Source organism: Neovison vison, chromosome 8 (genome assembly GCF_020171115.1).
Source record: "Neovison vison isolate M4711 chromosome 8, ASM_NN_V1, whole genome shotgun sequence".
Taxonomy (NCBI): Eukaryota; Metazoa; Chordata; class Mammalia; order Carnivora; family Mustelidae; genus Neogale; species Neogale vison.
The window spans coordinates 23,277,175-23,291,672 of NC_058098.1; the positions used below are offsets into that span (position 1 = coordinate 23,277,175).

At 53.7% G+C, this 14,498-nt stretch overlaps 2 protein-coding genes across 4 annotated transcripts; both read left to right on the forward strand.

Moving 5' to 3' along the window:
- The first annotated feature begins 2,944 nt into the window (after positions 1-2,944).
- On the forward strand, positions 2,945-5,522 carry FAM83C (family with sequence similarity 83 member C). Its single transcript, XM_044262325.1, has 3 exons — positions 2,945-3,079; positions 3,294-3,418; positions 3,916-5,522. The coding sequence occupies exons 1-3, from the start codon at positions 2,945-2,947 to the stop codon at positions 5,354-5,356; spliced, it is 1,701 nt and encodes a 566-aa protein (XP_044118260.1). The 3' UTR covers positions 5,357-5,522.
- Positions 5,523-7,869: 2,347 nt separating this feature from the next.
- EIF6 (eukaryotic translation initiation factor 6) lies at positions 7,870-14,278 on the forward strand. 3 transcript variants are annotated; one of them, XM_044263166.1, is made up of 7 exons: positions 7,870-8,021; positions 8,166-8,284; positions 8,418-8,503; positions 10,253-10,428; positions 10,984-11,160; positions 11,359-11,540; positions 13,989-14,278. In XM_044263166.1, exons 2-7 carry the CDS (start codon positions 8,178-8,180, stop codon positions 13,996-13,998), a joined length of 738 nt encoding a protein of 245 aa, XP_044119101.1. In that variant the 5' UTR covers positions 7,870-8,021; positions 8,166-8,177; the 3' UTR covers positions 13,999-14,278. The 3 variants fall into 3 exon arrangements, with proteins under 3 accessions (XP_044119101.1, XP_044119103.1, XP_044119102.1); XM_044263168.1 differs by having other exon boundaries at positions 7,883-7,946; XM_044263167.1 differs by lacking the exon at positions 7,870-8,021 and having other exon boundaries at positions 8,029-8,284.
- The last annotated feature ends 220 nt before the right edge of the window (positions 14,279-14,498 follow it).

Here is a 14,498-nt window from a genome sequence, read left to right on the forward strand (position 1 = left end):
TCTCCATGTCTTGAGTCATTTGTCCACCCTGGTGTGTATGATGTGTGTGTGTGTGCACGCGTGTCCCCGAGAATGCCTGGGTCCCTCTGGATCATAAACCAACCTTCCTGGAGGCTCTGGAAGGTGAGGATTTGGAGGAAACTTGCTAGGAGGCTGGTGGGGATGGAGCAGATGATGCCGGGGTGGGGCCGGGGTGGGGGTGGGCAGGAGTGTGCGCTAAGGGCCTGGCCCCGCCATTTCCCTGGGCGGGCGAGTCTCAACAGCAGGCAGACAGGTGAGGCTGACCTGACAAGTTCTAGAGGCCAGGGGCAATGGGGCGGAGCGTGGCTCTGACTTAGAGTAGCAACAGGTTGGGGGCCTTGGCACATAGAGGGCGGGCGGGCAGGCAGTGCTTCTGTTAGTGTGTTTCTCCTGCTGCAGCCAGCCCCGGGGTGCAGGCCATGGAACCTGCTGGAGGGTGAGGGCAGCCGGTGGGCAGGCATGTTCAGAAGCCTTGGGCCGGGGGACTTGGGAGCCCAGGGCATGGCGGGAGCCCTGCGGGGCCGGGTGGAGGAGCTGAAGCGGCCGTGGTGGCGGGAGGCCTCCCCGCTGGTGCTCCAGCACAGTGAGGCGGCCCGGCTGGCAGCCGATGCCCTTCTGGAACGGGGCGAAGCTGCCTACCTGCGGGTCATCTCCGAGGAGCGGGAGCTGCCCTTTCTGAGCGCTCTGGACATGGACTACATGACCAGCCATGTGCATGGGGGCCCTGAGCTCAGCGAAGCCCAGGGACCAGAAGCCTCAGGGCCTGACCGCCTCAGCCTGCTCTCTGAAGTCACCTCGGGCACTTACTTCCCCATGGCCTCCGACGTTGACCCCCCAGACCTGGACTTGGGCTGGCCTGAGGTTCCACAGGCCACAGGCTTCAGCCCCACCCAGGCTGTGGTCCACTTCCAGCGGGACAAGGCCAAGAACATCAAGGACCTTCTGCGTTTTCTCTTCAGCCAGGCCCGCACGGTAAGGGCCTTATCTCTTCTGGCATTAATTTCACAGATGTGGAAACTGAGGCCCAGGGAGGGAAAGGGATCAACCCCAAGGCCATACAGTAGCCTAGGGACAGCACTGGACTAGATCCTCCGCTCTGGAAGGTGGGCATGTGTTTTATTTACCTTGGTAACTGCCTGGCACTCAAGATCATTCGTCCATGAACACTCTGGATATGCACGCATGACTGTGCATACTACAGGGAGAAATCCTCTGCATCTTTCTTGGGAGAGGGTCCTTGGTCTTTATCAGAGTCTCAAAAAGGTTTATGATCCCAAACTAAGAACTCCAACCTTGTGAACATTTGAGTCACCACCTAGACTTTCAGAGAAGGAAACTGAGGCCAGAGAGGGGCTGGAACTTGTTCAGGGAGGTCCAGTCAGTTGGTGAAATAGATAGTTCAGGGGGAGGCTGCTGCCTTCTAGGACCTATCACCTTTCACATCACCCTTCACCCACTGCATCTCCAGCTGGGCTGGGAGCAGGGAAGGGGCGCTGGTGCCTGGGCCGCAGCATGGCATTGAAGGGCTGGGCTTTCTGTTTTGCACCCAGAGGGAAGAGGAATGGAGGCTTCTGGGCTCAGGGTTGGGAATTAGGGGCCCAGGAGAAAGAGAAGGAAAAGAGCTGGTACTGGTGGTCGGTACCTAGGAAGGCTCCAGCCACAAACATGGATGGCCTCATTCCCGAGCCCTGATCTCCGACTCAGGAGGCAGGGGCATGGATCAGATAACCCCAAGAAGGATTTGAGGTGAGTTAGACTCCATGTCTTTGTCTGGGGAGCAGCCCAGAGGGTGCCAGCTGCAGAGATCAGGAGCCAGCACGTTGGGAATCTCACGGTTACCTCCAGAGCCTCCCTGGCAAACCTACTTGTGCCCCAGGCAGGGGAGGGCCAGGCTTGATTAGCACTGGGAATGGGGTTATTAGTGAAGTGGCTGCTGTTGTCACTCCTGTCCCTTTGATCTTCCCGACCTGACCTTCTTCCCCTGACCCCTGGCCAGGCCTGTGACAAGGAGGGATCCTTAACCCCATCCAGGCCCCCCGCCCCCACCCTTTGGGCCAGGAGCCATGGTTCCACTCTGGGCTGCCACTGACTGTCAGAGTGACCCTTGGGAAGTGTTTCCTTTTCCTGTAGGCCAATGTCCTTGTTTGTTAAGCAGGCAGGAGGCAGGGAACATTTGTTGAATGCTTGTCATGTGTGGAGTATTTTCATATCTAACCCCCAGAACTATGACATAGAGCTCCCATTATCCCCATTTAACAGATGAGGAGATTGAGGCCCACAGAGGTAAAGCAACTCACCCAAGTCCACATCACTAGCAAGTAGTGCCCCAGCCCCACAACCGAGCAGAAAACTTGGTTCCACCTGGTGTGGGTGGAAGTGAGGGAGTCCATGGGTATGGGAAACCATGCCAGACCTTTGCAGCTTCACAGGGAAACTGAGGCAGGTCTGGCAAAGGGCTTGAGGATCCCAATAACTGGCTTGCAGCTCTAATTCTTGCGGAGGGAACCGCCGACAGAGCTAGCCCTGGAGCTAGTGGGAGAGTGTGAGGTACATTGGGAATCAGGGTCTCCGTTCTGCTCTGACTCCTTTCCCGCTCTGGGCCTCAGTCTCCCTGCAGATATCTTTGAGAGGCTCAGGACAGATAAACACTCTGTCCTCAAAGATATGCGCGCAGAAACTTTCAAACAGATTCTGGGCATTCAAGACAGGGAACCCTCCATGTGTCTCAGTTAAGGAGAGTTGTTGTTGCTATTAAGCCCTTTCAGTCCAGAGGTTTTCCCAGGCTCCAGCCTCCCGATGTTAAGCCCAATTCTCTTTTCCTGGACCGCAGTTCCTAGCCCTGCACTGGGCAATGTTCCGGGCAGGACTGAGTTTCCCTTACATCCCCCAGGTGGTGGCCGTGGTGATGGACGTGTTCACTGACATGGAGCTTCTATGTGACCTCATGGAGGCCTCGAGCCGGCGTGGTGTCCCCGTCTATCTGCTTCTGGCCCAGGAGCACCTCAGGCACTTCCTGGAGATGTGCTACAAGATGGACCTCAATGGGGGTCACCTGCCGGTCAGTGAGGGACGGGGCAGTAACCAAGGGGTGGGGTGGGGAGTTGGCGAGGGCAGAAGGGTCAGTTGGGTGGTCAGGAAACATTGGGGGTCGAGGGGAGTGGGCAACTGCATTCCCTTCGCTGTTTAAGGTTAGAGACTGCGTGGGATTTAGACAGGGCTTGAGCCCCATTGTCTCAAGGTCAACAACCAACCTCCCTCTGTCCTTGGCCTAGAATATGCGCGTGCGCAGCACGTGTGGGGATACTTACTGCAGCAAGGCAGGCCGTCGCTTCACGGGGCAGGCCCTGGAGAAGTTCGTCGTCATCGACTGTGAGCAGGTGGTGGCGGGCAGCTACAGGTGAGCATGTGGGACGGGCAGAAAGGGGCGGGGGGCTGTGCCACTGGCTGGTGAGGGTGCCTGGGGTCTGGCAGCTTGAATGGGCCTCCCTTCATCCATCCCTTCCAGCGTGGACTGAGCAGCTGCCCCCTGCCAGGCATAGTACCGGGCTCAGGAGATAGTATGGGAAGCAAGACAGCCCCAAGCTGGGCCCCGGAGGAGGTCATCCCGTGGAAGGATTGCTTTAGTGCCTTTGGCAGAGAAAATGGCTATGGTACCTCAGAACTGGAGACTTCAGGGAATCTCGCCCCCAGTCTGTTTTACAGATGGGCAAGTTGAGGCCCTGAGATGGGGAACCGTGGGCCCAAGTCCTCTAAGCTCAGCTCTGAAGTCAGAGCTCTGCGTCAACTGGGTCCTCAAGGTGGTGGAGGTGTGGTTGATGTCCTCCCCTGGTTGTGACCCCGGCCTAACCCCAGGGTCCTGCACTTGGCCTTCTGACCCTGACCCTCTGCCCCCAGCTTCACCTGGCTTTGCAGCCAGGCCCACACTAGCATGGTGCTACAGCTGAGAGGCCGCATCGTGGAAGACTTTGACCGAGAGTTCCGCTGTCTGTATGCTGAGTCTCGGCCTGTGGAGGGCTTCTGTGGTGGCGAGGATCCCGTGTCTCCTAGGGCACTGTGTCCTCCCCCAGTGGCCCTGGGCTTCGGGCCTGCTGTGCCAAGCCCCACTTCCTCCTCACCCTCCAGCACCAGCCTCAGCAGCATCAAACGCTCACCTCTGATGGGCCACTCCTCTTACCTCGCTCCACCGGGAGGGGCTGGCTGCAGTGACACGGGTGTGGTGTCCTCATCCCTGGGCCCCGCCCGCCGCGAGGCCAGTGGCCAGTCCTCTCTGCAACGCCAGCTCTCAGACTCAAACCATGGCTCGCTGCTAGGGCTCTACAGGTCCAATCTAGGCAAGCTGGGGGCGTCCCCATGGTCCCAGTCCTCTCCTGCCCTCAACCACAATGGTGCTAGTCCCTTAACCTTAGCAGTGGGGTCACCTCTGCTTGCTCGACAACGCCCCCTCCTCCCCTTCCCCCAGGGGGCTGTAGCCCTGTCCCGGCTCCCGGAAAATGGGCTTCTGGGAAGCCAGGAGTGTAGCCCCCAACGAGGTCGCTGGGTACCTGGTACAGCCCTGGAGACAGTGGAGGAGAAGAAGGTGTCTCTGAGTCAGAGCCATAGCCAGTTGGATCTCCTTGTCCCCTTCCCCAGAGCCAGAGAAGCTGGAGGCCCTGATTCTGGAGTTAACCCCAACTCAAGCTCCCCCTGGCCTGGAGAACAGGCCCCAGAGGACAGGAAGTTGCCCCCAAACCAGAGATACAACCAGCTGGATCTCCTGCCCCAGACCCAGGGTGCTGGGGGTACCCCTGAGTCAGGTTCCCCTAGACCTGGCAACCGAACCCCGGAGGACAAGAGGCTGTCCTCAAACCACAGCCACAGCCAACTGGACCTCCTGGCACAGTATCCCAAGGGTGGGGGCTCCAGAGTGCCCCCTGAAGCCAGCTCCTCAGCCAGGGCTGGCAAGCAGGGTCAAGATGAGCGACGACGGACACTGGGCCACAGCCAGCTGGACCTCATCACAAAGTTTGGCCCATTCCGGGGCGAGGGACCTGGGCCCAATGGTCTCCCCAGACCAAGCCCTGCTCGAAAGGCTGGAGTGGGCTCTGGGGATGAGAAGCGGCTGACCCTGGGCCACAGCAAGCTGGACCTCATCACCAAGTATCATCAGTTGCAGGGTGCCAGGCAAGGACCTGAGCCTGGCCTCCCCGGGGGCCCCACAGGTGGACATCACAATGGCAGTAACAATGGCCTGTTTGGGGATGAGAAGCGGCTGACCTTGGGCCACAGCAAGCTGGACCTCATCACTAAGTACAACAAGTCCAAGTTCAAGCTGCTTCGAAGCCGCTTTGAATCCTAGTCCTGCTCCCAGCGGGGACGTGTCCCTCCTCCATCTACTTAGACTCTAGATTTATTGAAGTTCCAGACTCCCGGGCGCTCCAGCAGGGGCTGCATGGAGAGCAGAGGGTGTCTAGAAGCCCAGGTTAAATACTCACTGGGCTCGGGATTGTTTACACACACACACACACACACACACACACACACAGAAATGGAACCCACAGTACCTGCCCTTTGCCACTGTGCTGGGGACTTCACACTGGTTAATTCCCATCCTTCATGCTCATAATATCCTACAAGATAGACCTCTAGAAGGTATACATGTCTAAGGTCATAGATATTATCTTTCCTGTCTTAGAAATGTGGAAGCTGAGGCCCAGAGAGTTTGATGACTTGGTTGGAATGAGATCCAAGTCAATGGCAGAGCCAGGGCCCAAACCCCATGTCTCTGACTCTTAAGATGGTGTTTTTGCACACGGCACACTACTATCAACAGTTCACATGTCCCCTGCACACAAAATATGCACATTACAGAGATGCCCCAAATGCCATACAATACACTGACGGGGTTCCCGTCCACAAACTGCACACCCGTAGACACACAGTAAGTACACAAAGGTTCATGTGATAAACCCAAACACCCAGAATTCTAGTTATAGGTATTCAATAAATGTTATACGGCTAAATGAATGGCTACACAAAATATATACATTCAGTTCACTTGTAGATCTCTCAGGAACCACAGATGATAAATGTGCACATAACCACACACACACACACACACACACACACAAACTTGCACACACCAGTATCTTCTTTGACCTAAGCTGTGTACCTGGCCCTGGACTAGCATACAATGGGGCTGACAAGTAAATCAGACTTGGTCCCTGGGAGACAAGGACTAAATGCATAAATGCCAGTGGCAGGCAAGACAAAGCTGTATCTAACTAAAGGTCAATCAGTGATGGGATGGTGGAGAAGGAAGGGCCGAGGGTGGTGGTAACGGTGGGGTGGTGAGCAGTTTCAAAGGAGGCCGACTTTGAGCCAGGCCTTGAAGGATGGAGAGGATTGGACAGATGGTGAAGAAGACGAATTCCTGGTAGAAGGAAGCGGTTGACGAGAAGCCAGGGAGAGGACTGGAGAAGTGGGTCTGAGATGAGCTGGGGAGAATGTAGAGGGCATGGATACTCAGACTCCCAACACACACACACACGCACACACACAGGCACACAACAGTTTGCTGAGTGTCCCTAGAAGCACAGGTTCTGACAGGTTGTATGTCCTTTTCCTGAGTTCACCACCTGTCTGGGACAGTTTACATGATACAAATCAATAAAGGCAGACATGCTATGACCCAGCAGCAGCCTGGTGTATTCTGAGAAAGGCGGAGTTATGGAACTGCATGTTGAGGGCTGGGAAAGGGCACCGTTCAGTCCAGTTATGGAGGGCTCCCTGAGAGAGAGTGGATGGCGGCAGAAGGGCTGGGGGTGGGGGGAGGTGGGGGGAGGACAGGGGCTCCAGGCCCCCTCTACCTTCATTGTGACATTCTTTTTTTTTTTTTTTAATATTTTATTTATTTATTTGGCAGACAGAGATCACAAGTAGGCAGAGAGGCAGGCAGTGACAGAGAGATAGGGAAGCAGGCTCCCTGTTGAGCAGAGAGCCCGATGCGGGGCTCAATCCCAGAACCCTGGGATCATGACCTGAGCCGAAGGCAGAGGCCTTAACCCACTGAGCCACCCAGGCGCCCCTCATTGTGACATTCTGAGAGGCCCTGGGGCTTTGTGAATTCTACAAAATGTAGATCAAATTCCTCTCATCCATGAGAGCCACCTTGACTGCCACCCTCTATCTCGGGTGATATCTTGACTGATCAAGCACATGCAAGGGGCACACAGTGGCAGCCAGTCAGGACCCACACGGTTGCCCATCTGGACCCTCCCTAAGACGCGGTTTCATTCACCCTTCCCTCTCTCCAATATCTTCTTCAGCCTGGTTTCTTCTACTTCTCTGGCCACGCCTCCTTCTCCAGCCTTTGTCCTGGTCTAATTTCTCCCCTCTGGAAGCCTCCATGGGTGACCTCATCTGCCGGAGACTTCAGCTCCAAATCTCAGTCCCTCACTCTCTCCTGGGCTCCAGATCTGGCTGGACATCTGTCTCGCACCTCACTCTCGGACTGTCACCTTCCTCACACCTGCTCTTCCTCCTTAGGCTTTACTTCAGTAAATACCTCCATCATCAGTTCACTGTGTCTCTGGGAGACATCCCTGGCTGCTCCTCTCTTATGGCTCGCATCCAAGCAGCCACAGGTCTCGATCAATTGCATCTCCTAAAAAACTCCTGAATGAATGAATGAATGAATGAATGAATGAATGGATGGATGAATGGATGGATGGATAGATGAATAAGAGCACGCTTGGGGCGGGGCCAGGTGGGTACGGACCTGACCAATCGCAACCCTGGAGTCCTCCCTCGGGGTGGAGCTACGGTGGCCGCCTGCGTGGCTGGGAGCGCCGAGCGTTCCCGGAAGTCTCCCTGGGCGGAGGCGGAAACGGAAACGTACTTAAGGCCGAGTGGACTCCTTTGCCGCGTGCGGAGGCAGTGGTAGATTGGTGAGCCCGTGCGGAGGAACACCGGAAGGGACAGATCCAGGATTCCGGCATCCCGGCATCCCGGCATCGTTAGTGGTAGGAGCCGGAGGATTCGAGGCTAGAGAGTCTAGAGGGGCCGAGAGGGGCGTGGTCGCAGCGGGGCTTGAGGGGCCGAGGCCGGCGAACCGGGACCCAGGGGCCGGGAGAGGATCTGCGGGCCCTGAACTCCCGCTCCCGCAGCCCTTAGGCCTCATGGCGGTCCGAGCGTCTTTCGAGAACAACTGTGAGATCGGCTGCTTTGCCAAACTCACCAACACCTACTGCCTAGTGGCCATTGGAGGGTCCGAGAACTTCTACAGGTGCGGCGGGAGCCCCGGATCCGCGGGCAGTGGTGTGGCTGCATGGCGGGGAGGGTTCTGGGAGTCGGGGGCTCTGGCAGAGTGAGGGCTCACGCCCCTAAGCCCCGTAACCACCGAGTGCATGTTCCTACAGTGTGTTCGAGGGTGAGCTCGCCGATACCATCCCCGTGGTGCACGCGTCCATCGCCGGCTGCCGCATCATCGGCCGCATGTGTGTGGGTAAGCCTGGTGGAAGACGCGGAGCGAGGGAGTGGAGCCGACCAGAGGCTTTAATTGTAGCCTCGGAGGGAAGCCCAAGTGACCCTTGGATTTTCCAGGCTTTCATCCATTTTCTTCAGAGAAGAGAGAATCTCTCAGGCCTGGGCCGGACCCAGTTAAAGTGTCAGCAGATCTGACACTGGAGAAGGCTTCGGGATCCATAGGATCACAAATAACACGAAGTGCTTTCACTCTTACACTTGATTTCTTTCCTCCTTCACCAAGACCCTGGCAGGTAGGCATTATTGCCTAATCGGATTAATGATGAAGCTAAGATCCAAAGAATCCCAGTGACTCACCAGGTTCCACACCTAGTGTGAGAGAAATTGAAATGTCATCTCTCCCTTGCCACTGACTCTGGGCATGTTGCTTCCTCTCTATGAGGATCCAGTTCTACCACTATAAAATTACAAGCTAAAATTCTGGGTCATCCTGTTCAGTTATCCATTTAAATGGTAAATCCTCTACCAGGTCTCTGAGTGGCATCCCCATCCTACTCCCTACTTCCCATCACTGTTGAGTCTGGCCATTGGTCATTTCTTTGAGCTGGATCTGTCTCATTGTCGCCCCTTATTTCTTTACCATCACCTCTTCTTGCTAGTTCTTTTCACTGGAGGCATATAGGAATTTGTTCTTTATTATTTTTTTATCATAAGCCTGATGATCCTGGCCTCTGAGTATTTTCTTATTCAGGCCAAACACTGTCATCCCTAGTCATGAACTTTGGACTTGACACTTGGTGGTTTTTTTTTGATAATGTGTGGTAACTCAGAGTTCAGAAGTTCAGAGTTGTGTTCTAGCTGTAGTAGGTGGAAGTTTAGTTATGGTTGTTAACAATATAATTGTAGTTCATTTTTACTGCATTTTGTGTAGGTATATAACACAATATATTCAACCATTGTGTTGACAGTAGGCATTTGGGTAGTTTCTGGTTGGTTTTATTACGAATAGTGTTGCTCTGGCTTTCACTGAACAAATGGACATGTTTCTCTTGGATATATAATACCTAGGAGAGGAATGCTTGGGTCACAGGGTATGTGAATATATGTACCAGGTGATGCCAGATAATTATCTGAAGTGATCGAGCAATTTACACTCCTGTTGGTTGTTCCATAAATCTTTGCCAACCTGTGGTGTTGACACTCTTTTTAAAATTTTAGCCTTCTGGTAAGTGTGTAGTGTTACCTCAGTTTTTTTTTTTTTTTTTTTTTAAGATTTTATTTATCCATCTGACAGAGAGATCACAAGTAGGCAGAGAGGCAGGCAGAGCGGGGGGGGGGGAGCAGGCTCCCTGCCAAGCAAAGAGCCCGATGCGGGGCTCGATCCCAGGACCCTGGGATCATGACCTGAGCCGAAGGCAGAGGCTTTAACCCACTGAGCCACCCAGGCGCCCCTACCTCAGTTTTTAAGTAGCAAAATACACAACACCAGGAGTTCCTCTTTCTAGTCCTGGTCTCCCCTGGTTGATGATGACAAAGTGGATGGGGTGTGTTGGGACAGATTTCTGGGCTATCTCTGGCCTGCCCAGTGGGACTCCTGGTCCCCCCTGGGTGTTGTATGGATCAATAGGTTGGTGGGCTGGGGGCTGGACCTAAAGCTTCCTGGGGAAGCTAACTGGACTGGATTATGTCTTCAGCCCCTAGAGCATAGCAGGCATCCTGTGGATTTGTGGTCCGTACTTGCCCCACCTCTTAATTTGGGTCTCTCTAGGGAACAGACACGGTCTCCTGGTGCCCAACAATACCACCGACCAGGAACTGCAGCACATTCGCAACTGCCTCCCAGACTCGGTGCAGATCCGGAGGGTAGAGGAGCGGCTCTCAGCCCTGGGCAATGTCACCACTTGCAACGACTACGTGGCCTTGGTTCACCCAGACCTGGACAGGGTAAGGTACCCTGATTTGGCCCGGGAGTCACAGGACCAGCCTAGTCAGTGGTTGGTTAGTCACTGGTCTTGCCAGGACTTAGGGGTGTCTTTTGTGGGTTCTTTTTATACTTGGGCTCTAGCATGTTATGCACTCATTCGTGCCTGACATGCTAGGCATTAATGGGGCCTTCCATGGTGTGGTCAGTGCCAGAAAGAAGCTGAAGAGGGAATTAATCCTTCAGAATCAGGGAGATGGTCACATCCTGTCCCGCAGCCAATACCAGGAGGGATGATTGACAGTTGAACTTTTGAGTGTGGGGTAGAAGAGAGACAGTGATTTGGAGACCAGCCTGTCTACTCAGGGCATTCACACATACTAGGGACTCCCGAGCGGGCCTTGACTCTACTCCAAGCCATATGCCCTCTTTTCTCTGTGTGAAGCTTCCATACGCAACTACGTAGCAGAGAAATGAGGGGCTTCGGGAGCCCAGCCCGGGGTGGTTCTGGGCATGGAGGGCCCTGGGTTTCCTTGACCTGCAGGTTCTGGGCTGAGTACCATGCCTTTGGCTAACAGGAAACGGAAGAAATCCTGGCTGATGTGCTCAAGGTGGAAGTCTTCAGACAGACAGTGGCTGACCAGGTGCTCGTAGGAAGCTACTCTGTCTTCAGCAATCAGGGAGGCCTGGTACATCCCAAGACTTCAATTGAAGACCAGGATGAGCTGTCCTCTCTTCTTCAGGTCCCCCTTGTGGTAAGCGTTCCTTTCTCTGACCTCTGTCTCCCGCTGAGGCAGCTCCGTTGCCCTACGTAAAGGATCGGAGTTACTACCCATCCCAGTTGGCAGTTGGGTTTGCAGGGCGGGGAGCGGGATTTGGGGAACGTCCTCAGCGGGGAGTGGCAGGACTTGGGCTTTTGGGGGCATGAGACACACTGAGCCATCCCTTGGCAGGCGGGCACCGTGAACCGAGGCAGCGAGGTGATTGCCGCTGGGATGGTGGTGAATGACTGGTGTGCCTTTTGTGGCCTGGACACAACCAGCACAGAGCTGTCCGTGGTGGAGAGCGTCTTCAAGCTGAACGAAGCCCAGCCGAGCACCATCGCTACCAGCATGCGGGACTCCCTCATTGACAGGTATGTGGGCCTCTCTTCTGCCTTTGGAGGGTAGAAGGAGATGCCACCAAGAATGGGAGCCGCACTGTGTTCGTACCAGTAGGTTCTCCTCATGTGGGAGGGCACATCTGCAGCGCTGCTGAGGGGTCCCAGGCCACAGCCAGTAAGCATTGCCTGAATATCATCACCATCTCTGAAGGCTCAGCTCACAAAGCTTCCCTCGGGGCCCACTTATTTTCTCACCAAGTTGTTTTGTTGTCTGGCTGCTTGTGTGTCCGTGTTCTCAGCCTGCAGCCCAGAGTCTGAGACAGAAAGAGCGGTCTACAGAGGGAAGGAAGGGAAGCTGCTCTTAGGAACTGAGGAGATTCCTAGGGGGCTTGTTGGGGGTGGGGTTGCATCAAAATCGCAGTCGTCTAGATTTTTGTGGGCTTAAGGAAAAAGCAGGTTCTTGGGCCCTAACCCTGGAGAGTCTGGGGTGTGAGGCTCTGGAATCATTTTTCTTTGGAAAAGCAGCAGGCGTGGGCAGTCACCCTTCCTGGAGGATTCTTCTCAAAGCATGCCACCCCCAAGTATCACAGGAATCTGTATGAGAATAGGAACCCCATAGTAGAGCAAGCACTCAGTTACAGACCCCTTACCTAACAGGCAAAATTATCCTTCATTCTCCCTTCTTCATTCATTCATTCACCTGATGTGCACTGAGCCCTGTTCCCGAAGTGGCTTAGGAAACTCCAGTGAGACACTCTGTTATCCAGGAAGGTTTTTGTGGAGGACACATCATTTAGTCTGGTCCCTGGGGGAATGAGTCGGTATTTGAATAGGCAGAGATGGAGTGGGGAAGCACTTGAGACAGACCCTGAGTGGGAAAAGTGTGGAGTGGGAAAGGGAAAGGGAAGGATGTGAATGCTTGCATCAAGAAGTTTTGACTGTAGGCCTGTGATTTTGACCTTGAATCTATGTTGCAATGCTTGTTGATGTAGATTCTTGGCATCACCCCTCACTCACTGATTGCCTAGGTCTGAAGTGAGACCCAACCATGTGTGGTTTATTTTAATAAGTTTCTCTGGATGATTCTGATGGGGAACTGTCATTGGGAGAGCAGCTGAAAGGGTCAGTTGAAAAGGGAAGGTGGTATCAGTGGATTTGTCATTTGTTCAATAACTTCTTTTTGAACATCTGCTATGCCAGACAGTCATGATGTGGTAATGAATAAAATACATGCTCTCTGCTCTTGTGGAACATATAATCTTAAAAAGAAAACAGTGGGTACACAATCATTTCATTAAAGAACAAAACTTAAAACCTCTTAGCAGCCTAAGAACAGAAAGACATTTCTGCAACCTGATTTTTTTTTTTTAAGATTATTTATTTATTTATTTGACAGACAGAGATCACAAGTAGGCAGAGAGGCAGGCAGAGAGAGAGGAGGAAGCAGGCTCCCTGCTGAGCAGAGAGCCGGATGTGGGGGTTCGATCCCAGGACCCTGGGACCATCGGGACCATGACCTGAGCCGAAGGCAGATGCTTAACCCACTGAGCCACCCAGGTGCCCCTGCAACCTGATCATTGATACCTACCAAAAAACTACAGCAGATGTTGTATTTAATGGTGAAGCTTTAGAAATTGCTCTTAAAGCCAGGCAGAATTTGCTCACAGTCCCCAGCACGTGTCAGCATATAGTGGTTCTAAGTCATGCAGTTAGATAAGGTAAAGATGTGGTATTAGAAAGGAAGAGCTAAAACTCACTGGCTTCCTTTGGTTTTGCACCCACTGATTTGAGGTACCCATGAGCGCTCATAATGATGGGGTCAGGTAGGTGATTAGAAATACATACTCTAGTTTTATAATTTTATGTGTAATTATTACCTCCAGGAAGAATGTTCTGGCCCTATTCCTGTCACTGGGGGATTTGAGGTCTGGGCATGTCCCTTCTTTTTTTTTTTTTTTTTTAAGATTTTATTTTATTTATTTGAGAGAGACAGTGAGAGAGAGCATGAGCGAGGAGAAGGTCAGAGGGAGAAGCAGACTCCCCATGGAGCTGGGAGCCTGATGTGGGACTCGATCCCGGGACTCCAGGATCACGCCCTGAGCCGGAGGCAGTCGTTTAACCAACTGCGCCACCCAGGCGTCCCAAGGGCATGTCCCTTCTATTTTGAATCCTCTTACTCCCTTTTCTGATGTTTGTTGGACTTGACCTCTGAGGTTCTGGTTTATGATTGATAAGTTTGAATAAATTACTGAGTTGAGTGGGGAAGGAGTTAACTTTTAGGTTTTAAGCTCTGAGGGATCTGGACTGGATTGTGACTCAAGGAAGCAGTGTAATCTGGGCCGGGCAGCAGGGTGGGGCTCTGAGTGTGGCTTTTCGGGGCTGAGCTGGAACAAAGGGGTAAGGGTGGAGGCAGCGTCTTAATAAAGGGTGAGGTGAGCTCTCTGAAGAACCTACTGACAGTATTCCCTCTTCTCTCCCTAGTCTCACCTGAGTCACTTTCCATGCTGTATTGTGGGCTCTTGGCTCTGGACTTCGGCTCCCTCCATGCCCCACCTAGTCTGTTCTGGATGCTGGCCGGGAGTTGGCAGAGAGCTCACTGGGACTGAGTGGCTGGATGCCCAGTTTTTCACCTGTGCCCATCTCCTGAATCTACAGTTACTGCAAAAATCTGCCATGTTGTGCTGTCTGTCAGGCCTTAAGGGCTCCTGACTGACTGCTCTGTTTGCTGTACCACTTCCATTAAAGGGCAGCTGCCTCTTGCTATTCTCGAATGTGTTGTTTGGGAGCCTCTGCCTGCAACCCTCCTTCGCTAGCACTGTTCTGGGGGGAAATGGGTAGGATGCACACACACACTTCAGTTTCGCAATCTCCCACCACCCTCCCCCCATGATCAGGATGGGTGGATTCCTCCCAGGGCAAGAGGAAGAAGCATTCTCTCTACTGCAGTTCTCGCATTTTCCACACAACTTCAGCCTCATACTTATGGGCTTC